Genomic DNA, 26,806 nt, shown 5'->3' with positions numbered 1-26,806 from the left:
ATATATATATATATATATATATATATATATATATATATATTCATACCAAGATTTTTACAACTTCAAAGATCGTTTTAAGGTTTTGATTTACCGCTGTGAGAAGGTGGTGCTGATGTAGCAAAATAAAGCTTCTTGTGCATTTCTCAGCAGAAAAGCTCATCTGGTAATCTCTGGTGACTTGTTTCTGTCATTGCTTTGTCATCATCGCCCAGATGACACTCGTGTCAAACGGTCCTGCGGGAGCCTGCTCTGTGATATGTGTGCGCGCGTCTGTGTTTGTGTGTACGGGGGCGGGGGGTGTATTGAGGTTAAGGGGAGCTAATTTCACGCCTTTTTATTTGCCCGGGTCTCAGGAGAGAAACTCTCCATAAGCATTATCGCTTCCAGCTGGTTCAAATGGGACAGACGGGACAGGACCAATACACTCTTTTGTCTTTGCCCCACTCCTGTTTTATGTGTTGATGCCTTCAAGCACAAAGTCAGGTACATAAAGAAGCTTTTTTTTTCTCCAGCGGTGTAGTAGGGAGACATAAAGAAGCTCAACTGTAGGCTATACTGAACTCAAACGCTGAGATTCCAACCCTTCATTTGTTTTACTGTTAGACATTTTGTTAGTTTTATGACCTTACATAACAGCAGAGGCAGTGGTGCAGGCTTATTTTCAAAGAATTATTAAATAAGTCAAGTCAAATTTATTTCTAAAGCACATTTAAAACATAAACTATTACCAGAGGGCTTAAAAATCACAGCATCAAGTAAAAACTGACGCGATATAATTTAAAGCATCAATAATAAAAACAAAACACAAACACAATGAGAAACAATGTGATAATAAATCCGATCATACTGTGTTCTTTGTTATTCGCATCACATGTGGTACATGAGGTGGAACAAAATTGTGGACACAGTTACATCCAACAACAGCAATAAAAGTGTAAAAAATAAACTGTAAATAAGGATCTAAGATAAAAACTAAGATATATATACTAAACAAACACCAAACGGTACGCTAAAAGATCTAAGATATACATTAGTCACTAATGGTGCAAAACGATACACCGAACAGCAGCACGAACATGAGTCTTTGTGGGTGGATGAGTATGAATGAATGAAGTCAGCAGCATGAAATAATCAGCAGCATGGATAATCAGCAGCACATATCAACAATCAAAGTTGCATTACAGTGTTTTTTTGGTTAATACAGGTGCGTTTTCAGGAGAGATTTAAAAGCAAGGACTTAAGTGGCCTGTCTACTGTCGATGGGCAGATTGTTCCAAAGTTTAGGACCAATGACTGAAAAAGCCCGATCTCCTTTGAGCTTCAAACTGGTTTTTAGTACAACCAAAATCAGCTGGTCAGATGATCTCAGCGCCCGAGAAGGAGCTTAAGGATGAAGGTCAGAGAGGTACGCAGGTGCAAGGCCGTTAATGTACTTAAAAGTCAACAGGAGAATTTTCAAATCAATTCTGACATGCACAGGGAGCCAGTGAAGGGAAGACAAAACCAGTGATATATGCTCAAGTCCACGAGTTCCTGTCCATAACCAAGCTGCAGCATTTTGGATGAGCTGGAGACGTGAAAGAGAAGCCTGTCTGACTCCAACAGAAAGTGTGTTACAGTAGTCCAGCTGGGTTGCAACAAATGCATGGACTAAATTTTCAAGGTCATATCTGGTCAGCGCGGACTTAAGCTTAGCTATCTGCCTTAATTGGAAGAAGCTTTTTTGAAGAATAGAGTTAATCTGTTTATTTAACTTAAAGTCCGGTTCTAAAACCATCCCAAGATTTGTAACAGACTGCTTAAGATAGGGCTGAAGAGAGTCTAGATTAACGGGATCAGTGACAGTGGTCAAGCTAGGGCTAAACACATTGACTTCAGTTTTCTGATCATTACAACTTAAAAAATTTGAAGCTATCCGTGCCTTGACATCATCAAGACATTTTAACAGAGGGCGAATGGAGCTGGAATTGTTGAGTTTTAAGGGCAGATGAATCTGTCAGTCTTCTGCATAACAATGAAACAAAAGACCATATTTCCTCAGGATAGACCCTAAGGGGAGCAGATACAGTGAGAACAGGAGGGGCCCAAGAATGGAGCCTTGTGGGACCCCGCAGGAAAGAGGCACAGAAGCAGATAAACTATTACCAACATTAACACAAAAACTCCTAACATTCAGATATGAATGGAACCATTCTAATGCTGCACCCATAATCCCAACCCAGTGTTCTAACCGCAATAAAAGGATACTGTGGTCAACAGTGTCAAAAGCAGCAGTAAGGTCGAGGAGTACAAGGATTACAAACTGACTAGAATCATTCGCTAGAAGAATGTCATTACAGACCCTTACCAAGGCTGTTTCGGTGCTGTGTGATTGTTTAAAACCAGACTGAAAAATCTCAAAAATTCCATTTTCATTCAAAAACTTGTTTAAAGTTGTATTTATCACATAGAATGTCTTGTTTATTTTCCTTTTCGGATCATAAAATCAGAAGTTGTGATGAAAAGTTTTCTGTGTCACAATCTCATTTTATTTTTCTGTTCTGTCACGTGCAGGTGCATCAACGGTCAGCTGAGCGTCTTCTGGACTTGTGTTGTGCCAACCGGGGGACTTTCATCAAAGTGGGTCAGCACCTTGGTGCTTTGGACTACCTGCTGCCTGAAGAGTACACATCCACGCTGAAGGTGCTCCACAGCCGAGCTCCTCAGAGCAGCATGGAAGAAATCCAGCAGGTCATCAGAGAAGATCTGGGAAAGGAGGTGAGACCTTATCGTGTTTCCATCAAGGACGGTTTCGTCATGTATTTCTGTGTTTCTTGTTAGGAAAAAAAAAAGTCCTCACTTGTTCAAAATAGTTTCAAAATTCACCTGACAGTGTTTGTTTTTGATAGTTAATCAATATAACAAAGAGTGGAAAACACTTATATGAACTTTAACTCAACTCCAAAAGCATAAAGTTATTCTTAATTTGACCAAAAGGCTAAAACATGAAAAATTTTCAGGATAACATTTTTTTTTTTGTTTAAAATTATGACACGAAATGTAGTGGGCAATATGTCTTCCTTCGTTTCGTTTAATGTCATTTTACTCAATTATGATAAATATTTTGGTGAATATTTGGATTGCTGTGACATATCCTACAGAAACTTCTTATGACAGAAGAGTTTAGAGTAATAAAATTAAAGTTATAATGTAATATTAAGATCTACAAGAAAGTGTATGCATGATCTGCTAGTAAAAACTCTCCCCAATTATTCAAAGTAATAGTATACTACAGGTAAGATACTGACTGCTTAGAACTACCACACATAAACTCACTTTACCAACCTAAACTATCAATTCAAAGTGTAGAGCGTGCACTTTTTTCTGCATTTTCACTTTGAAAGAAACAAAAGTGCATATAACACAGAAAGCTCTGTAAGCAGTTGCTGTTGGCACAAAGTGCAGTGTTCGCTCCCAAACTAGTTGTTTTGACGTCCTTTTAGGGCCCGCAGGAGGGGAAGTAGTTACTGTTTTCAGATCCGCTGATCCACCTTTGACACACACTCCCCTCTGGTGTGTGTTAAAGAAATATAGCTGAAGTACATTAAACTAACAAAGTCAAAAATTATGTTCTCCTCGTGATTTCTGTCCTGTTGCTGAATTTTAGATACATTAAATATATACAAAAACAAAATCTGCATTTCTAGTTGCCATGGTGATCACCACCTTTCTTTTCTGGAGAGACTAGAATGAAATGTTGAACTGTGAGTGGCAGAAACATTCAGAGGCGAAATGTGTGCATTTTTAGTTCTCTGCATTGTTTTATGTAGTACATATGACTGATTAAAGACAGAAAATCTGAGCTGAGATATATTGGGGAGTCAATGAGTGTTTGGATGTGGGCACTCTGCACCCTGAGGGGATGAGTGAATTTTTGGCATCTATTTATTTTTCATTATAATATACCTTTTATACAGTGTGGTGCATATATTGACTGTGCCAATACTAACTGACTTGACGAGACATGTTTCAAATAAAGTAGAAGGAAGCAGCAGTAATAGGGCATGATAATAAAGGAATAGTCATAGGAAGCGTATAATTAACAGAAACATAGGATTTTTGAACCGCCCTTTCATTTTCACGTCACCACACCTGCAGCAGCTCTAACATTCGGCACGAACTGCACCGTTCTCTACAGCCCTCGAATAAAAACGACAAATTATAAGTTTGCTGTCATTTTTTTATCTGAACAGTTATTCAAAGTGCGCTCTTCTAATGCAAAGCCAGCATATAACGCTTCCTCTGTCGTCTTCATGTTTTTAAAAATAAGGGCTCATTGGGTTTGATTTCTCCTTTTTTTATGTGTGGGGCGGGCGTCATTATCCCTGAAAAGGCGGTAATACGACCCTTGTCTGTAGAAAGCGGGCTGCAGGATGAATCAGCCCTCCTCTTTCTTTCCTTTTTTTAAATTTTGTTTTGGAGTGGCTGGAAAAGAATCAACGCTGATGAGCTGTTCCAGGCGGCTCTGGAGTCAGAGGGGGCGTCACTCCAGCATCGTTTCCGTTTCACTGCACATGCCTCTTTTTTTTTTATTTTACAGCGTGGATGCTATCGTATAGAAGCAGTGAGGGGAGTGTAGTGTGTGGTGTCCTGCTGTTTTCAGCACCATTTGTGGTGACATATGCATTCCCACTGTGCGCAGATCTGGAGCGGAGTCCTGGCTGCCGTTTCTTCTCTACTGTGAATCGGCTGAAAAGGCCAGTCTGTGTGCAATATGTTGTTTAACCAAACGGAATCCAGGATGGATGTCACACTTGGCTGGTGCTGAGGCGTGACACCAGATAACATGAGCGCGTCATGGGTGTTTTGTTGGGTGGTGCATGTGAGGCGACATCTATGGGCACTGCGTTTCAGGAAGTGGAGGTGGTTCTCACAACTAACTACAGTCCACGATGAGCCATAAAGAAGCAGCCAAACATTCTGGAACCAGACATTCTCTGAATTATTATTTTAAACTTTTTTTTAAATGCTGAAATTGTTTGGCATCACTAATATTTCATACTTGGTTATAGTTATTTTATGTTTTTCAACACTAGTTGCAAATCATGGTTTTAGCACTCTGCTCGCACTGTAATTTTCTCTTCTTTTTGCACTCACTGGTTTGGTGAATGATAATTATCACAACATGACTTTTTTTTTGTACTAACATGATCAGACTGAGTTTAAATAAAATAAAATACAGTAGTCCCTCGTTTATTGTGGGGGTTACGCTCCGGACCCACCCGCAGTAAGTGAAATTCCGTGAAGTAGCAAAGTTTAGGGCTGTCGCGTTAAACAATAAATCAATTAATCGCACGATAAATGAAAATTATCAATCTCATTTTCATTTATCGGCTTTATCGTTTCTTCATGTCTCTTTCTACTGAAGACACTGGATGACAAAAGGTTCAACTCCGGAGCTCTTCACTGACTCCTCCCTTTCTCTTTTCTCTTTAAAATCCATTTTAACCATCCAAAATCATGTTTTTGGATGGTTAAAAGCAGCTAAGCTGAGAAGCTAAGCTAACAGGTTGACCTCGAGGGGGGAAAAAAACCCTCCGTCTTGTCGAAGATTCAAAATTCACGGTTGAAACTTGTGCCTTCGTGTAAAAAGTTGTTTTTCTCTGCAAAAAGAAGCTGAGAACTTGATTACTGATTTTTTAAATTAAAATCTTTGTGTGAAAAATGCTCTGCTAAAGAGCTGGGTGCAGACCTTTGGTTGGCTGGCGTGGGACCGTAGGTGGTCAATTGAGTCAAAGTCTGGGTGGCAAAAGTCCTCATGGGCTACGGAAACAGCTCCGGACCCTTCGGCGCACGTCTGCGCTTAGAAGTCCTCGTTGGTCGGCTACCAGCTCTCAAGATTCACTGATGAGTCTCGAGGTCAGGTTCTGCTCCGGTTCTGGTCTGGTTCGGTGAGTTCAGTGCGACTTCTCTGCACCGATCAGAACAAAACTTTCCCTCTATTTCAGCAGAAGGAAATGGGGCTTCTGGGCAGGGCCTTGTTGCCTTCTGGGAAATGTGGTCGTTATGAGCAGGAATACAATGTAGGCTTACTGAGAGAAAACTACACAATGGCGGCACCTATCCAAAGTTTTTTTTTTGTGTGTGTTAACATTTTACTTTACAGTACTGTATCCAGTACTGTCCCAATCATATGAGTAATATTAGTTGACAATCATGTGTCCTGTGCAATTTCATTTATTTTTATTTTTTTGGTTGTATAATATTAAGGACTGTACGTCCACAAAAACAACGATAGAGCGAGTACGCAAAAGTCAAACTGCGAAGTAGTGAGGGACAACTGTATTCCACATATATTAATACATATTAAAGGTATGGCATTGATTAACATAATGCATATCACCTGCAACCGTTTTGTACCCAAGTTTTCAACTAAGATTATCTTAACCATTTTGGTCAAACCTTAAAAACAACATTAAGCACGATCTCATGTAAGATGAGAGACTGCACAATGAGCAGACCTTGGAGTACATGTTGGGAATGATTTCAGCTACTACCGCACCAAATTTGAGTTCATAATCTGTCAAATTGACTGAGTTATAGAGATTTTTGTACATCTTAAGGTCAGTTGGACAGGGCAGCCATCTTGAACTGAGTTCACTTCAAAAGTTTATAGATGTCAACCCAAAGACAACTTTTTGAAAGTTTAATTCAAGTTTGTTGAAGATTTTTATTTTCTTAACGCTACAGACAAATGTACCCAAAACACAAAAACAGGCAAAAACATTATTTGTCCATCTTTCTTTTCCACGGTGGATGATTACAATAAGTGTGAGAGAAACTTTTTTTTTCATCTTATATTAGAAATATTGTAGGTCTGCTGATTTAAACTGCAGCATATTGCTGTTTCTAACCCAGAGACAGATGTGCAGCAGCTGTGAAAGAGCAGCTAAAGGCATTGCTACCTGTGGTGCTGGGACTAAAAGCAGCAACTCTCAGCAGAGCAGCTGATGAGGGTCATAAACCTCGGGCAGGGGGGGCAGGACAGTTGGACAAAACGGTGTGGGGGTGCAAATTAAAGTAGGAGTTCAAAGGTAAAAAATCATGTGGAAATGAGTCCATTGATGGGACGAGACGATTTAAACAGATGTAAAAACTTAACAGAAAAAGTTGTTACAGTAGACATTGAGAAAATTTACCTGATTTAAAAAAAACGGACTCCTGGGATGATAAACTGGTTAAATCCCCAAATAGTCATAGCAGATATTACCTTATCGTGAATCAAATAACAGTCAATGTTTTAAATGTGCTCTGCAAATAAATGTGACTTGACTTGACAAATGAAATAATGCAATAGTGAATGACACTTCTAAGCTAAATACAGGAATATATGTAATATATATTTAATGCAAAATAAAATACGGGCTTTTGTAAAGTCTATTTTTGAGTCACTTCAATTTCACACAAAAACAAATATAGTTTTATACTGGAAGCTGCTAGAAACTTAAAAATTGTGCAGAACCAAATGATTTTTAGCACCCTCCACCAAAGGGGAAAAGGCCTTATGTTTTTGTTTTCTTTGTTGAATTAGCAAACCATTTTATGAACCACTGCACAGATTTTTGTGAAATTTTCAGTTTAACAATGGATATCCATCTGAAACGGAGTGAATTTAGTTCAAGCTAGCTTATTAATCAGCCTATAGATAAAAAAAAAGCTTGACCTTGGTAAATTTTACAGATATTGAGCTAACATCTGGGCTGGTAGTAGCTGAGTTATTCACAACACATACTCTGAGCACTATTAGACCAGGTGAGATGACAATGAGATGGTGCATAATTCTGTTTTTGAGGTTTGACCAAAATGGCTATAACTGTCAGTTCCCAACATAAAAGTATAATTAGTTTAATATTTTGATGCGTAAAATATTTCTATTAAGGGAAGGTATAATGAGTAAAATAATTTAAAATTACAATTTGTAAAGTATTCTGCTTTTTTTCCTCTTCTTTTATTCATGCAGTCTTTTTTTATTTCCTTCCATTTTTCTGCTCTGTAATGATTTATGTATTTTCAGCCAGCTGGGGCTGTGGCTCGCTGCCAGAAGCCAGACTGGCCACCTTTCCTCAGTGACACAGACTCCGATGTGTTGTCATCCAACCGCGAGGCCTCAGGGGCCATTTTATTTGTGCCATAACTCATTTCAGGGAACGTATGTCACCCAGGGGTCTGCGCTGTGGGAGCGGGCCCGACCGCGTGCATTACCATGTTTATTAACTCCACAGCTGAGTTTAACTTGAGCAGGGACTGGGTGGCCGAGCGGCGTGGTGAATTTGGGGCTGCAAACCAAACACTGCTGCAAACTCTAGTAGCTGTCCTCTTTTTTTTTTTTTTTTAACATAATCTAATAATAATCTAAAATTTAAAAGTCTAAATGCTCAAAATTTCACTGGGTCTTCTCGGAGCTTTCACTGCTGCTCAGCAACAAGGGTCTCATGTGAGAAATTGCTCCTTTCAATCCATGAAAGCACTTTGGCATGTCGGATCCCATTGGGTTCTTGTTGTTTTGGTGCGTGCAGACAATTTCATTCCATTTAGCATATTTACATAATGAATAACTCAGCTATTGCCACATCAGTATCTTGTGCTGGATGCATAATTTATTGCATCTTCTGCAGGGCTCGTGTTCTGCCTGCACCTGACGGTCCAACGCTGTGTACAAATTAGCCTCTTTTCATGTTGCACAAGCAGCTGGGGAATTGGTCCTTTCATGAGAAGGTTTGAGCTCTGGAAATATGAAGAAGGATGTCCAGTCTAAACCTGCTAAAGACTTTAGGTGGAGCACCGTGTAGCTGGCTTTGGTAAAATGTGTATCACTTCATTTATATTAGTTTGATTCATATATTAAAACAATTTACTCAGCCGTATTTTCTCGCAACTCTCCCATGGATGCCATTTTTGCCTTCTGTCTTTTTCTTATTGTTGAATCATGAACTCTGAATATAACTGAGGCAAGTGAGTAAGGTCTGTAGCGCTTTGGATGTAGTTCTGGACTCTTCTAGGACGGCTGTGGCTGCATGGTTAGAGCAGTTGTCCTCCAATGCAAGAGTTGAGGGTTCGATTCCACTAGCAGTCACATGCCCAAGTGTCCCTGGGCAAGACACTGAACCTAGGCCTGTCACAATAACAAATTTTGATGGACGATTGTCTCGGAAATTATTGTGATAAACAATAATATTGTTGAAATTTTATAATAATTAGTAATATTGTCAAATTTAAGAAGAAATGTTGGTTAATTTGTTTTGAGTGTAGTACCTTTTTTGACCACTGGATGGCAGTATAAGACTGTTTGAACCGAGGTATGGATAGTGAGGGAGTGAGCAGCGTGTTTCTTTAAGAAAAATGGGAGGGAGGCCCCTTGACGTGACATGGGCTCTCTCTCTTCGATTCTCCAAATGGCGGACGCTTGTGTGGTTTGAACTCTTTAGCATAGCATTTTTCACTCAAAGCGTTTAATAAACAATCAGTAAACAAGTTCTCAGCTTCTTTTTGCATGGAAAAACAACTTTTTACACAAAAGCACGGGTTTCAACCGTGAATTTTGGAGCTTCGACAAGACGCAAGTTTTTTTCCCCTGGGGTCGCCCTGTTAGCTTAGCTTGTAGCTTAGCTTCTCAGCTTAGCTGCTTTTAATGATCCAAAAGTGTGATTTTGTACAGTTAAAACAGATTTTAAAGAAAAAAGAGAAAGGGAGGGGTCATTGAAGAGCACCGGAGTTGAGCCTTTTGTCGTTCAGTGTCTTTGGTAGAAAGAGAGAGACATGAAGAAACGATAAAGCCGATAAATGAAAATGAGGTTGATAATTTCCATTTATCATGCGATTGACTGATTTATTGTTATTGCAACAGGCCTAACTGAACCCCTCATTCCCTCCGATGTGTGTCCCATTGGTGTATGAATGTAATAAATCACAGATTATTCTTTGTAGCGATATACTGTAGTAGAGTGCTGTGTGAATGGGTAAATGAGGGCACAGATTGTAGTGTAAAGCGCTTTGAGTATCTTGATAAGATAGAAAGGCGATATATAAGTATGGTCTATTTACCATTTTTGGGACCTCCTGGATGAGCCATCAATGCACTCTTAGTCAGTTTGGATGGAAGGCTACTTACTCCAGGAAGGTTCACCACTGTTCCATATTTAGGTCCAGTTGGTTTGGAAAGATTTTTTTTTTCCTGTAAAATATTAAATGAACCCGCTTTATTCATGTTATATTTATTTAATATTAAATAATTCTAGCTGAACTGAAACATTTAAGTGTGACCAAAAGCAGAATCAAATCTGTAAGTGGGTGGTAAAGTGTTGAATCCACAGTGAAACTAGTGGCCAGCACGGTTTTCGTGAAGGTCGTTATCCTCAATATTTTAGAGATTTTAATGGTCATATTCTAAGGAGTTTTTAATTATGTTTTCATAATATGGAATTTCTAAATCAGTGGTTTCATAGGTTTGAAACCTAACTTTTTTTTTTTTTTAAAGGTCTTTTTTTGATTACATATTGAATGATTTAAGTATTTAAAATATTAGGTTTCAATGATGATTGCAAGTTTGTTTAAATCTGTCTGTTTTTACACATGATGTATATAACAGGGCTGTAAGTGCCAAACTGATTGAGTGCTTAGGGAAAAGCATTTTCTGAAGGTTGTATCCTGTTTTTTTCTCCTTGTATATTGAACAGATTTGTATCCGTGAGGCTGAGAAGCCTCAGGGCATTTTTGTAGGTTCCCAAGAACACAATAAGTCTGCTCTAATAACTAAAAGGTCCCTCGGGAAGTCTGTTTAACCTTCAAACCCACACACTAATTACTCTGTGTGTTCTGTGAGTCTACAGAGACGAGTGGAAGCTAATGAGGGACCACCTATGCTCTCAGGGCAAACTGGGCGCTGAACGCTGTGATGGAGATATGTGAGTGGGCTGAAGGCAGCAGCTCGTCTGCTCCTTCCTGGTCACATCTCTGGAAAACAAAATTATGCTGCTGTGTCAGCGCATGTCATAAAAATGCGATATAAAACGCAACTTCCATTTTTATTTTTTTATTTATCTCCATCAAGTAGAAATGAATTAGATGAATGAATAAAGATGACAATTTGCAATCGAGTATAACCCAGTACATTTACCTTTGCAGTAACAAATTTTAGCTGATTTTTGATGAAGAAAGATTTTTTTGTTTGTGGGGAATTCTGAAGTCATAGTCCTCAGTCGCAAAAGGTGGATTGCCCTTTTCCGGTTGGAGGTGAGGCACTTCCTCAAGTGGATGAGTTCAAGTATCACCAGATTTTGATCACAAGTGAGGGAAGAATGGAGCATGAGAAGGACAAGCAGACAGTGCAGCTTCCACAGTTTTTGCATACTCTGTTCTGGTCCATTATAGTGAATAGGGGTTAAGCTGCAAGGAGAAGCTCTCTGTTTACCGTTCAGTCTACGTTCCTACCCTCACCTATGGCCATGAACTCTGGGTAGAGTGAAAGAACGAGATCACGGATACAACGGGGGAAATGATTTGTCTGTAGGGTAGCTGGACTCTCTCTTATAGATGGGGTGAGAAGTTTAGTTCTCTGGGAGAAGATTCTGAGTAGAGCCTCTGCACTTCCACACTGAGAGGAACCAGTTGAGGTGGTTTAGGCATCTCGTAAAGATGCCCCCTGGCCACCGCCCTAGGAAGGTTTTCCAGGCATTTTCCTGGGGAAGACCCAGGACATGCTGGAGAGACTGTCTCAGCTGGCCTGGGAGTGCTTTGGAAATAGCTGGAGGAGGTGGAAAGAGGGATCTGGGGCATCACTGCTCAAGCTGTTGCTCCCAAGACCTGAGTCCTGGGGTAGCTGTGGCTGAGTGGGTTAGAGCAGTTGATCTCTAATGGGAGAGTTGGGGATTCCATTCAATTCAATTCAATTCAATTCAAAAATACTTTATCAATCCCAAAGGGAAATTATTTGTTGTAACTCATTATCCTCATTTCATTAAGAGATGTTATAGATGCTGATGGCTGTAGGCAGGAAGGATCTCTTGTAAAGATCCATCCCACAGTGGATCCTAAGAAACTGGCTGCAGATGCCGTCCGATCCATCCACCCAGACTCGGCTGGCCTCTCTGTTCCCCTGGGCTGTAGGACCGCCTGAATGCCGGGCAGAACTCCTCCCAGAGTGATGACCACTCCTCCCAACAGTTTGCCGAGCTCCTCATAGCTGCGGATAGCCAACTGTAGGTGCTGAGGGACGATCCTGTCCATCCACTGTCGTGAGCCGTGTTTCCTTCTAGTTCCAGGATCTCAGTGATCAGACACTCGAGCACAGCCGGCAGGTAGATGAGAATGCGTCCACAGAACATCCTTTTCAACTCATTTGAGAGTTGGAGCCATAGTTGAGATATTATTTGAGCTTTTGAGATGTCAATCAGCTGCTGTTGTTGTAGAAAACTGCCTTGTTGCCATGGTTACGCATCATAACAAACGTCCAAGACCAAAAAAAGTCTCGGTAAAAATCCTTACGGCTGCACAGCATCCGATAACAGAGGAAACAATAATCCAAAAAATGTGATTTACATCCAGAAAAAGAGGAATTAAAGTTTCCAAAAGCAAAATCTCAGAATGAAAGTAACAGAGCTGCTCCAACATGCAGCCACCTTGAGCGGCGCAATTCTAGAACCTCCACCAGCAGTCACATGGTGAAGTGTCCCTGCGCAAGATACTGAACCTTGCTTCTGATATGTGTCTCATTGGTGTATGAATATGATCTAAAGCACTGATTAGCCTCTATAGAATGAATTATTTGATTAGCTTGTAAAGATGTAATAGAGTGCTGTGTGTGTGTGGAGGTAAACGAGGGCACAGATTTTGTTGTAAAGGGCTTTGAGTGTCTTGATTGGATAGAAAGGTGCTATACAAGTAGTCCATTTACAATTTACCATTTCCTGAAAAATGGGGCATAACATGGATGGATGGATGGGATTTTTGGTTATGTAAAACAGTTAAGGCTTTAAATATTCTAATGGTAATCATTAGTATTTTGTTGTAAAGGGTGTTCAATGTTTTATGTTATGAGTGCTTAGTGTATATTTAGTTGATGTTTTTCTTAGTTCATATCTTAGATGTTATTACTGTTTTTCTTAGACATTTTATTGTTGGATGTAACTGGGACCCCGTGTACATAATTTCGCTCCACCACATGCACCACATGAGGTGCGAACGACAATAAAGAAACTCTGACTCTGACTCTCTGAGTATTTAACCTCAACCTTAGATTTTTTTTCTCAATAGTTTCTATTTTTCTTTTATACTGAATAAAGTATAAATATGGTCATATGATATGATGATATGGAAGTTTTAGACAGACTTAAAGGCCAAGCATTCTTTCAAAGAGTGTATATTAACTTTAATGCCAGAGGTATTTAGGTCAAACCTTGAAAATAATTTTACATGCAATTTCATGCAATATTGCTTTATCTCATTTGATAGTGCTTAGAGTATATGTTATATGTGCATTCTTGTCAGCTACTACCACACTAGATTTTACCATGAGATTCCAAGAAAATACCACAAATTTCAACGAGTTATATCCATTTTTGTGTACTTTAAGTTTCTCTAACTGTGGTCACCATCTTGAATTGGGTTTACTCAAAAAGGTATTCAGTGAACATTCAATGATTACTTTCTAAGAGTTTAATCAAAATCCATACAGTGGTTTATGACCCAAGTTAACAGACAGTGTTGACTGTAATATACTCTTGGTTGCATACAATAACAAAAAACTCAAGAACTGACAGCTGTATAGAATATATTTCACATAATTATGGTATCGCATAACTTGGACAGTGTGGCACATTTCATTTCTTCTTTTTTTTCCAGAGTAGCATCTTAATGCTTTTATTTTTTCTAGTTATCTTTAAGGCAAATGCAGCACATAATGTTAGAAAATGAACAGATTATCTTCATAAATGAACATGTTAACATAAAAGAAATCTGACTGTAAGAAGTTTTCTCTGGGTCATTGTGACCAAGTCACTAATAATCATATCTGTTATATTTGCAATTTTCAATTTGCAATCATTCTTCCATTTACTTTTTTCCCTTAAAACTTTTTTCTTTTTACCAGTCACTACTTTGTTACAGTAATGTATGATGCAGCACAACTTTGTGTTGAAGATGTTAGCACCTACACTTTAATCTTTGAACAAGTTTGTAGGACGATACTGATCTTGTTAAATGATCAAAATAAATATGCAGTAAATGTTGAAAACAAATCAACTTAACACAAAGAACAGCTGATGATCTACATATTGTGTGATGAGAACTTTAAACGTCAAATAATCAAACTGGGAATCTCATGTTTTGTTTCCCTTCTCCTATTTGTCATTTTCTGTCCTGCAGCTTTCAGAGTTATTTGTTTTATTTGAGGAGAAGCCTCACGGTGCAGCATCTTTAGCACAGGTCCACAAAGCAGTGTTGCATGATGGGAAGACTGTAGCTGTCAAGGTCCAGCACCCCAAAGTCCAGAGACAAAGCTCCAAAGACATAATGGTGATGGAGGTAAGTCTGTTCCTGCTCAGACATTCGTGTTTCAATGGGTCACTCATTTCAGCTCAAAACTGTAGAACCATGAGACAATCATCATCTTTACATCTTTTTAGTATTCATCGCATGAGCCTCCACTTTATTTATATTCAGTCTCGCTATGTCTGAGACAGTTCCTGTCTATTCATGCATTGAATTTAAAACAAACTACCTTTATAGAGGGGAAAAAAATATGCTGAAACATTTTGTATAAGCATGTTTACCTCACTTCTGACTCAGAATATTGTTAAAACAAGTTTTCTATCTTTAAACAGCTTCTCCTTCCTTCAATGGAAAAATAAGTTATCTATACTGAACAAGAATATAAATGCAACACTTTCTGTTCCTGTTTTTCATGAGCTGAACTCAAAGATCTGAGGCTTTTTATATATACACAATAGGTCTTTTTCACTCAGATATTCACAAATTTGTATAAAATCCGTGTTAATAAGCAGTTCTCCTTTGCCAAGAGAATCCATCCATCCACCTCACAGGTGTGGCATATCAAGATGCTAATTTGACAGAATGATTATTGCACAGGTGTGCCTTAGGCTGCCCACAATAAAAGGCTACTCTAAAATGTACAGTTTCATCACGCAGCGCAATTTCACAGATGTCGCAAGTTTTGAGGGAGTGTACAATTAGCATGCTGAATTCAGGAATGTCTACTAGAGCTGTTGCCTGTGAATTGAATGCTCGTTTCTCTACCAAAGGCTGTCTCCAAAGACGTTTCAGAGAATTTGGTAGTATATCCAACCAGCCTTGCATACCGTGTGTAACCACACCAGCCCAGGTCCTCCACAGTGGGCAGCTGTGGCTGAGTGGTTAGAGCAGTCGTCCTTCAATTCAAGAGTTGGGGGTTCGAATCCACCAGAAGTCACATGCCGAAGTGTCCCTGGGCAAGACACTGAACCCCTCATTGCCTCCGATGTGTGTCCCATCAGTGTATGAATGTGATAAAGCTCTGATAAGTCTCTTTAGAATGATTTGTTCAATTAGCTTTGTAGAGATCTAGTAGAGTGCTGTATGAATGGGTAAATGAGCACACAGATTGTAGTGTAAAGCGCTGTGAGTGTCTTGATAAGATGGAAAAGTGCTATATAAGTACAGTCCATTTACATCCAGCATCTTCACCTCCAAGATCGTCTGAGACTAGCTACCCATACAGTTGCTGCATCAATTGGTTTGCATAACCAAAGAATTCCTGCACAAACTGTCTCATGAAAGCTCATCTGCATGCTCATCGTCCTCATCGAGGTCTCCACCTGACTGCAGGTTCATCATTGTATCCGAATTGAGTGGACAAATGCACACATTTGATGGCTTATGGCACACTGGAGAGGTGTTCCATTCACGGACGAATCCTAGTTTCCACTGTACAGGGCAAAGTGGCAGACTGCGTGTATGGTGTCATGTGGGTGAACAGTTTGCTGATGTCAGTGTTGGAAATCAAGTGGCCTATGGTGGTGGTGGGGTTATGGAATTGGTAGGCATATGTTATGGACAAGTACTTACTCTCTATGCCATAAGTTGGAACCAGATCAAGAGTGTGATGATGTGAATGAGTAGATGTGTGGACATTTGAGTAAAACCAATTGACTATTAAATTATTTAAAGGCTATGCTTGAGTTATCACTTTCAACATCTACATGAATATTGGAATCACCCATTATTATGACTTTAACAGTATTCAATAATAAGCCAGACAGAAAATCTGAGAATTCAGACAAAAACAGACTAAGGGCCTTGTGGATGACCTATAACATGTAAAAGTGGCTTTTCTGGTTTCCATTTTGATGAGAAAGACCGATGGACAACAACAACAACAAACAAAAAACAACTGATAATTGGTTATGCATTAATCAATAATCCTGATTGAAAAATAGAAGCTACTCCTCCACCTCAACTTTGTTCTAGGAACATGAGAATTTAAATATTTAGCAGGAGTGGTTTAATTTATACTAACAAAATCCACCTGTTGTAGCCAGGTTTCTGTCAGACAGAATAAATCAATATTATGATCAGTTATTAGATCGTTAACTAATAGGGATTTAGAGGAAAGAGATCTGTTGTTCAATAATCCACATTTAATTATTTTATTATTTTGTTCTGGTAAAGTAACTTTTTATTGTATTATGATTTTATGATTTTTTTTTTTTCTAGAGTTGATTTTTGGTTGATTTGATTTGGGCTGTGGACGAGCTGGCACTGTTTCAAATAGGTTTTGGGTGAATAACAGATAACAGAGAAGCAGCAGAGAGGTGTGGAGGACTACAGCTCTGCTTCCTGCACTGGAAGCATCTTGATATTGCACTTCTATAGGGGGAATGGATTATTTTGGCAAAGATGAAGTACTCGCTAACAATGATTCACACAAATCTGTGCACAATATTTGAGAGAAAAAAAAGGCTTATTGTGTACAGAAAAAGTCTTAAAGTTCAGTTCATGAAAAATGGGAGCAAAAACCAAAGTGTTGCATTTATATTTTTATTCAATGTATTAACTGTCTATTATTAAGCCACGAGTTTCTGGGCTTTTATGGAGTTATCCAAAGATTTTTTTCTTCCCATTTAGTTTCTTTGGTCCCAGAAAATAAGTCAAAACGTATATTTTTCTTATTTTGTTACATAAAGTTTATTCGACTAAGAGCCCTATCAAATTTGGTAGGGATGCACGATCTTATCGGCATGGTATTGGTATCGGCCAATATTAGCGTTAAAATTAAATATCAGACATCGGCCAGTCCATCAAAATAAATCACCAATATAAAAGGAGCTGTTTTTGTATGACAACCCAGTGACGAGGATGCCTGCAGAGCCAGCACAACGTGATGATGTCATGTTCGCTTACCTGATCTGATCACAGTGGAGAGAAAGATGTCAAAATGTCGGCGGTGTGGAAGGTTTTTTTTTCGTTGAGGATGTTGGATTCCAAAGATTTTTGAACTAAGTTGAGCCTCGTTACATCGTCCCAAGTCGGAGATATTTTTTTGACGTAGCCCTACCCAAGCTACAAGCCGTCATTTCCGACGTCAACGAGAAGCTAATAGCCGATAGCACTTGGCTGAGTTTTACCACAGACATTTGGACGTCAAGTGTTAGCCTCGTTAGCATGATTAGTCTTACAGCACAACAGACAGACAAAAACTTTGAACTTAAAAGGCTGTCCTTCTGGCACAAGAGTGCAGAGGATCCCCACACTGCAGCTAGAAACCTGGAACAAGCCTCCTCAAGTGAGACAGCATCGCAGGTGACTAATGCTAATAAATAACATTTAACATTTTCATTTAATATAAGTTAAAGTGCTATGCATGTCATATGGCTTTTACAGAATATATGTCACCAGCTCTTACAGCTGTCACACAATTTTTGTAGCAAATAAGCCTAAACAAGAGGGCTATGTTCTGACAAAGGAACGTATATAAAAAATATTATCAGTTATTAGTTAAATAAGTTTTAACATATCTGCATATCAAATATAGGCCAAAAATCCAATATCGTGCATCCCTAACATTTGGTCTCAATAGAAAGAGCTACGGTAATTCTTTAATCTGTAAATTAAAAAAAAAAAGTTAGACTTCTGCTGTCTTGTTAAAAGAATGACATTTTTTAGACTCTTTAGCTGGAAAAAGCAAGACTAAATAACATGTTTGATCTCTGAATCTAAACTAGAGTTCTGCAGCATAACTAATATTAATTCAAAAGGCTGCCAATATCATCAGGACTAAAAATTGAGGACAACAATATATAAACAATAAACTTAACTACAATTTTGGCTATTCGAGATTTAGTGTCCACAAAGAAGCGTTTTGCAACACTGCTGAGATGTGTGAGTTTTACTGACACCTAAAGTGTCGTCTGCATAGAAATGTACATTAAGGTCAATAAAATTTACTAAAGCTCTAAATAATGTGTGCTGTGCATATCTGAATCATTCAGTTTGACGTGTTTTCCTTACTAGGTTTTGGTGAAAGCAGTTCATTGGCTCTTCCCAGACTTTGCCTTCATGTGGTTGGTAGAGGAGTCCAAGAAAAACATGCCACTGGAACTGGACTTTCTTAATGAGGGACACAATGCTGAAAAGGTGGCCAACATGCTGTCTCACTTCCCTTTTCTCAAGGTACACACATTTAATGTGACATTTCTTTACAGAGGTGGGGTTTTTCATCAAATTTTATGTAGACCCACTGTTAACTTGCAAATGTCTGGTTTTATTTTAATACATTCTGTCTCAAGTTAAGGTCTCAGTATTCGAAATGTTCCTGCATACAGTTAATTGAGGTCAGAGTCTTCATCTGTGTCTGAGCTCCTCCTTTGTGCTGCTCGTCAGCTCCTCTGCATTCTAACAAAGCAGCGTTTGCAGAATCATATTTCCAGTGCTCGATAGAGTTGGACTTCATGTCCATTATCATTTAATTTCCTGGTGTCCTTTCTCTTAATATGTCTGTTTGAGAGCTTTTATTAGCTTTGCTGAATGTGAATTAGACTCTCTGTCTTTGTTCAGTTTTTAAATCCAAAGAGCTGCTTTTTTGAAATTATATTCTGTAAGTTTTAATTGTATAACTTGACATTTCACAGATTGAACACTTCAAAATGAGTTTTAATTTTGTGTAAATGTCTTTGAACACATTAACATTCCAGTTGGTCTCAGTGGAATGTGAAATTATAAAACAGGTGAAGTGACGTTTCTAAATATTATATTTGCTCTTCCACTATTTTAAAAGTATTTAGTGACGTTAAATGCAACATTTTTGAGTCACATTCTGCTTTCTCTTCAGGTTCCCATGATTCACTGGGATCTTTCCACAAAGAGGATCCTAACCATGGATTTTGTAGAAGGGGGGCAGGTCAACGACCGAGAATACATGAAGAAACACGACATCAACGTCAATGAGGTGCAACAGTTTGAATTCATCAGTGATAGTTAAAAATGAAACCACTCTCCAGGCTCCATCACATATGGACTGTCTGAGCCAGAACCAGTTTTTTTATTTTTTATTTGGTTGTCACATCCCTAGTTTCGAGTTGACTGCCAGATCCACCAGAGAGCGATATAAACACTAGTAGTTTTTTTTTTTTTTTTTACATGTCAATAAAACTGACAGAATTTCAGTTTTGTGTGTATAAAAACAGACAGAAATAGAAGAGATACTCATTAGGTACAAATGTCAAGTGTTCTACACCATCTGATGGATGATGGAGACAATAATAAACACTCAGAGGATGGGAGGAGTTTTAAAGTGTCACTGTTTCATGCTGGTTACCGTTTGTCAGTGGAGTCAGAAGATTTATGAAGGTTCAAATGAGTTTCTCCACTGAAATCGACTGCTTGATGTGATCGGAATGAGGCAGTGCTTCCTGGGATTTGTTAGTACTTCCACATGTTGGCATGATTTGAGATCTGACTGAACAGAGATTTCCTAAAATTCAGTAGAAAATTAAAGTTGTGTGTGTTCGTGTGTTCATAAGTTCATACCATGAGCAAAATATAACAACCTCTGAATGAATTTTAAAGAAACTTTTAGAAAGTAAGCATTGGTCTGATATCTATACCTGATTAACTTTTGGCGTCAATTCCATTCAAGATGGTCACGAGCTTTTGGATGAAGGACGAAACGTCTCAACAATAAAATAAACCATCCCGATGACCTGACTGAATTTTGTTGTCTATAATTAAGTCAGTTTTGCAGCTTTTGTGCTAAAATTCAGTGTGGTAGCGCACAAAATGCGTGCATTTACAAAAAAATAAAATATATATATATATATATATATATATATATATATACATGCACCAATGAATACATTTTAATGAAACTTTGAAAGAGTAATCATGTCCATCTACAGTTTGAACTCAACCCAATTTAAAATGGCTCTTTTGTAGAATCAGAATCGGGGATTACACTTAATTATTTTGTAGAAGTTTGAAAAATTAAAAGCAACTCTTTCCCTAATCTTGAATGTTTGAAGCATGCATAATGCTCACTGATGCTTTTGTAGATTTTATCCTTTTTTTTTATTCAACCTGTATACAGAAAATCTGCAGTGGAAATGTAGTGGCACCACTTTTACCAGTTTTTGACTGGTCAGATTATATGTTATTAATTATGCCACAACTGCGTCAATTGGACTTTTCACTTTTTAATCCACTGCTGGTTGTCCTTCCAGATCCAAAATGTTTTTGTTGGTTTCATTTTCAATAGATAACTGATTGTAGAAGGTGTTTGGTGAGATCGTGGTAATTAAAGGAGTCATCCTAAAATAATTTGTTAACAAGACGGCTCAGTTTTCCCTGAAATTCTTGATTTTATTTATCGGTTTACTCTTAAAGTGACATTCCTCGTTGATGTTCCCAACAGATCTCAGAGAATCTCGGTAAAATGTACAGCGAAATGATCTTCGTCCATGGCTTCGTCCACTGCGACCCACACCCAGGCAACGTTCTGGTTCGAAAGTGTCCCCGGAGCCAGAAGACGGAGATCCTTCTCCTCGATCACGGCCTGTATCAGGTGGGGAAATCTCCCACAACAAAACACTATTTGCTGTAATATTGCAGTCCATTTTTCATGCTGCCGGCTCAGGCCTTGGGCAAATTGGTGGAGCAGCAAACACACAAGCAGGACACACATAAAAACCCAAAGATCACGCACAACCTCAAAGACAGACACACATTTTTATTAGAGTACAGGAGGATAAAAGCTTTTTCATAAACAACTCATTTGATGTTGTTTTTAACAGAGTGCAGAGTGCTACGTTTGAATGCACCACAGCCTAATCAGACAGGGGCACACGTGCACGCTCATGTTCCCCTCCACACACACACAGACACACTGAATGTCAACACAATTCCACTTACAAACACCCACCAGCTGATACACACAGCTTTGACATGACTTTGTTTGCAGCTTCTTGTATTCATGAGAGATTTTAGTTATAAATATGCAGCAACATCGTCTGACACACAACCTGCAACACACACGCACAAGCACACACTTTCCTTGGACATTAATGGGTCCAATTTATTCCTAATGACTTGTGATTTCAGATGTCATTTTGGAGTAGAATATTAATCCATTTGTCCACACACACACACACACACACACACTGTTTTAAGTGTCATTACGAGTATGGAACAGTACATTATGTGTGTGTGTGTGTTTAATGTGCTGTAGTTCGTCTGGAGCTGGGAGAGCTCTCTCCGCTGTGTGACTAAATGTCTCTGAAGTTCAAGTCGCTTTTAGAAAAAAGATAGATTAATTTAAATTCAAATTTACTGTTGAATGAGAAGTTAATGCAAAGTGAGGGAACATTGGAACTTAATTATTTCAACACGTTTCATTATGATTGTGAAACACTGAGGATTCGTGGCAAAAACAAAGACAGGGTCATCTCTCAACAGATGTAAAAATTGAAAATGATCATGTTTAGATGTACAAGTGCTGGTCATAAAATTAGAATATCATGAAAAAGTTCATTTATTTCAGTAGGTCCATTCAAAAAGTGAAACTTGTATATTATATTCATTCATTACACTCAGACTGATATATTTAAAATGTTTATTTCTTTGAATGTTGATGATTACAACTGACAACTAATGAAAACCCCAAATTCAGTATCTCAGAAAATGAGAATATTACTTAAGTCCAATTTAAAAAAAAAAAAAAAAAAAAAAAAAAAGATTTTTAGAAATGTTGGCCAACTGAAAAGTATAAGCATGAAAAGTATGAGCATGTGCAGCACTCAATACTTAGTTGGGGCTCCTTTTTCCTGGATTACTGCAGCAATGCGTTGTGGCATGGAGTCGATCAGTCTGTGGCACTGCTCAGGTGTTATGAGAGCCCAGCTTGCTCTGATAGTGGCCTTCAGCTCTTCTGAATTGTTGTGTCGGGCGTATCGCATCTTCCTCTTCACAATATCCCATAGATTTTCTATGGGGTTAAGGTCAAGCAAGTTTTCTGGCCAATTAAGAACAGGGATACTATGGTCCTTAAACCAGGCACTGGTAACTTTGGCACTGTGTGCAGGTGCCAAGTCCTGTTGGAAAATGAAATCTGCATCTCCATAAAGTTGGTCATCAGCAGGAAGCATGAAGTCCTCTAAAACTTACTGGTAGACGGCTGCATTGACCTTGAACCTCAGAAAAAACTGTGGGCCAACACCAGCAGATAACATGGCATCCCAAACCATCACTGACTGTGGAAACTTGACACTGGACCTCAAGCAACGTGGATTCTGTGCCTCTCCTCTCTTCCTCCAGACCCCAGGACCTTGATTTCCTGAGGAAATGCAAAATTTACTTTCATCAGAGAACATAACTTTGGACCACTCAACAGCAGTCCAGTCCTTTTTGTCTTTAGCCCAGGCGAGATGCTTCTGATTCTGTCTAGTGACTTGACACAAGGAATGCAACAGCTGAAACCCATGTCTTGCATATGTCTATGTGTGGTGGTTCTTGAAGCACTGACTCCAGCTGCAGTCCACTATTTGTGAATCTCCCACACATTTTGGAATGGGTTTTATTTCACCATACTCTCCAGGGTGCGGTTATCCCTATTGCTTGTACACTTTTTTCCTACCACATTGTTTCCTTCCCTTTGCCTCTCTATTAATGTGCTTGGACACAGAGCTTTGTGAACAGCCAGTCTCTTTAGCAATGACCTTTTGTGTCTTGCCCTCCTTGTGCGAGGTGTCAATGATCGTCTTTTGGACAACTGTCAAGTCAGCAGTCTTCCCCATGATTGTGTAGCCTACAGAACTAGAATGAGAGACCATTTAAAGGCCTTTGCAGGTGTTTTGAGTTAATTAGCTGATTAGAGTGTGGCACCAGGTTCTTCAATATTGAACCTTTTCACAATATTCTGATTTTCTGAGATACTGAATTTGGGGTTTTCATTAGTTGTCAGTTATAATCATCAACTTTAAAAGAAATAAATATTTGAAATATATCAGTCTGTGTGGAATGAATACATATAATATACAAGTTTCACTTTTTGAATGGAATTACTGAAATAAATCAACTTTTTCATGATATTCTAATTTTATGACCAGCAACTGTAAGTCTACCCAGATAAATCCACAGCAGACAAAATATTGACTCCATATTCTGTTCAACTTGTTCATGTCTGGAATGTGTTTGCCTCAAGCTGGAAAGGTAAAGACACCTATGTTTGAAATCTTCCTTCCAGGCCTTGCAGCCAGATTTCAGGATGAACTACTGTCGTCTGTGGATGTCTCTGATTAACGGGGACCTATCTGGGGTGGAGCGCTACAGTCGCAGACTTGGAGCTGGAGATCTGTACCCCCTGTTTGCTTGTATGCTGACTGCTCGCTCCTGGAACTCAGTGAATGCTGGCATCAGTTCTGTTCCAGTTACGCATGCCGAGGTATAATACACAACCAGCACGTTTTCTTTACGTTGTTGTACACCTGTCAAAAGTGGGACGTATTATAGTATAATCTACACCTGGCATACATACGAAGACTTTCTCTTGTACCCCACATAATTTCTGATGCACTCAAGATAATTTAACGACACTTGAAACACTTATGCATCATCACTAAACAGAGTGTTGTGTACACTTGTCATCACCACAGCTCCAAGGTCAAGGCCCCAACTCAAGGTCAAAGTTAAAACAAGGTCTTTGCTTGCTCAGCCCATTGATATAGATTGCTGTACAATAGTTTGTCAGCAAGTGTATTACCAGTAAGTGCTGAATGCGGTACTCTTGTTGTAAAATGTCATGAGATTGAGCAACAATGAAATAAAGTCCTTTTGCAGGTAATCCAGGTAGATAAATCTAACAACGTTGAGTCAAGTCTGAATGAAAAAGTCTTTTGGATAAAAGACGTAATGTTTCAACAAAGAATAATTCGTCCAGAGGACCGGACTCAACCTTGTTAGAATGGAATACAGACTCAAAATAAAGCACCAGGATTCCCTAATGGAGTGCATAATGTCTGCTGCCTTACATCCCAGTGTTTTAAACTAAGATCTTTTGAGAAATGGTAGATGTAGCCATTTTGGTTAATTAAACATTGAAAACAACAATATGCAAAATCTCATCCAATATGGCGATATCTGTGTGATCTTGCATGATCTGCTAGTAAATAAAGTATGTGTTATAAATGAGTTTGTTACTCCAATTCCTAATTTTATCACAATGCCTTTCAAATATACTGAGGTAAAGCTGTTTTTTTGTTTGTTTGCCTCAAAACAATGAGTTGCAGTTGCTTCAACGCTGGGCAAGATAAAATATTTTTATGGAATAAAACGTACCCACAGAGTTAAACAATAGCTCTTTCAAACCTTGTGGAAATTATCAATATTTTTGTCTTGATGCATCGTGCATTCATTATTCTGGTTTCCCTAAAACACATATTTCCTTTCAGAGTTTTTTTTTAATGTTCTGTTTTCACCACCTGTGAGGGGGTGACACACTATAAGCAGACGGTTCTGTGGTACTTCTGCCAGCTTCAAAGTGTTGCATAAGAAACGTATAAATAACCTCCCCTACGGACAGATGGTGTTGTACAACCCCTGAGGGGACGTAGGGAAACACGGACCAGGACAAACTCTCAGGGGGAAACTTTGCACCAATGCAGTCACCTAGAGAATGTTTGTGTTGCTGATTCCTTGTCAGGTCTGTGGCTTTTAACATCAGACCCTACAGAGTAATAAGCTGCCTGCAGGGAGTTACAACATTCATGAAGGTTTAATTTGTTCAACCACAGTGCTGTTAAAAATCAATCGTGACAGTTTCTTGCTAAAAAAGGCAGATGAGGAACAGACCAAGATGCTAACAGAGCTACACTTTTTAGTTAGAGAGGAGAAAATTTGATAAATAATGACCACAAACTTATGGTAAGTAACTTAGTTACAGTAGCAAACAATTCAGTTGGGAATATTAATGTGACAAATACCATTAGCAGAGGTTTAAGCTAGTAGTATAGTAGTTAAACTACTGCTTAAATATTCCTGATCACTTGAACTTAAGGTTATTACATTTAATAAGTTTTAACAAGATGAACCAACATGATTCTTAACCCATTTTTATTGTTTAAGAGCTTCAGTGAATTAAACTTCGTGCTGTCAAAGGACTAGTTTATTAAATAAAATATACCTTCTTAGTTTTTTGTTACCAAATTAACTAATTAAATAAAAAAAGTAAAAAATATTGGTTTAATGATTGATGGATTTAATCCGTCCACATAAGGACTGTTTTTGTGAATATCTACAGAAGTTTTTTATTGTTTCGGCCTTGTATCTGCACAGAAACAGTGTTTTCGTGGCCCCTTTACTGTATATTTTGAAAATGTTTTCCAAAATGAAAACGACAATATTGAAACCCCGCCCTTCCATTTATGTGTAGGGAGCCAAAACTGAGCCGCCTTAAATTCATGATGTCACAGACTCATGTCGGTCACCTACAACCCAAAGCATGACTGACGCTTCAACAGTGACAATAACAACAGATTAAGTGCTTGTGTTTGTGCTGCAGACACTAATAAGCTTCAAAGACAATATGCTTTAAATAAAACAGAGTAGAGCTTTATTTTTACAACTAACAACCTAAGGCCAATTTTTTTTTTTTTTTTTTCACTTTATTGAGCTGTCAACAGTAAAACAAACTGCAGGAAAACTACACATGCATTATAAAACATGAAAAATGGGAATAGTTTTAAAAGACTGACACTTGTGTATAAAGAATTTACACTCAAATGGTTTGATCATTGTGAAAACCCTTTCCTCCAGTTGACCCCTGCTGGATGCGGGACCTAAGAAGTGCTCATTAAGTCTGTGTATTTGGACTTGTACTGCTACTCACTGGTGGGCTTGTAGATTAATGTGATAAAAAGTAAACTCAATCAATTTCAGGTTCCTGCCAGGAACAGGAACAGGTTTTGCCATCTTTGCATTTTCCTTTTGTTGGGTTTACAGTTAGTGTTTATGATTTCTGTTTTGGGTGTATTTTCACAGCAGCAAATCAGCGCCTATACATGCCTGGCATAGTTACTACAGCATTATGGGACGTTTTCCGTGTTTTTGTGTGGATGCAAACATTTGTAGAAACGGTGCTGTGTTTAGAAGGATATTTTAAGAAACAATAGTTACTACAGCATTATGGGTCATTTTTGTGTGGATGAAAACATTTGTAGAAACGGTGCTGTGTTTAGAAGGATATTTTAAGAAACGTTAGTTACTACAGCATTATGGGTCATTTTTGTGTGGA

At 38.5% G+C, this 26,806-nt stretch overlaps 1 protein-coding gene across 4 annotated transcripts in view; it reads left to right on the top strand.

Annotated features, from left to right (window-relative positions):
* The window catches only part of adck1 (aarF domain containing kinase 1), a 55,029-nt gene that overhangs the window by 21,585 nt on the left and 6,638 nt on the right, over window positions 1–26,806 (top strand). Inside the window, exons 3-8 of one of the 4 annotated variants that reach the window (XM_037695472.1) lie at window positions 2,554–2,757; window positions 14,398–14,556; window positions 18,541–18,699; window positions 19,358–19,474; window positions 20,936–21,085; window positions 23,762–23,959. In XM_037695472.1, the coding sequence (XP_037551400.1) occupies window positions 2,554–2,757; window positions 14,398–14,556; window positions 18,541–18,699; window positions 19,358–19,474; window positions 20,936–21,085; window positions 23,762–23,959 (987 nt within the window). The remainder of the gene's footprint in view (window positions 1–2,553; window positions 2,758–14,397; window positions 14,557–18,540; window positions 18,700–19,357; window positions 19,475–20,935; window positions 21,086–23,761; window positions 23,960–26,806) is intronic. The other 3 variants (XM_037695474.1, XM_037695473.1, XM_037695476.1) reach the window with 3 other exon arrangements.

Source organism: Nematolebias whitei, chromosome 21, assembly GCF_014905685.2.
Source record: "Nematolebias whitei isolate Nwh7 chromosome 21, NemWhi1, whole genome shotgun sequence".
Taxonomy (NCBI): Eukaryota; Metazoa; Chordata; class Actinopteri; order Cyprinodontiformes; family Rivulidae; genus Nematolebias; species Nematolebias whitei.
Note: the sequence above shows the minus strand (reverse complement) of the source record. Positions and strands in the feature narration are given on the sequence as shown.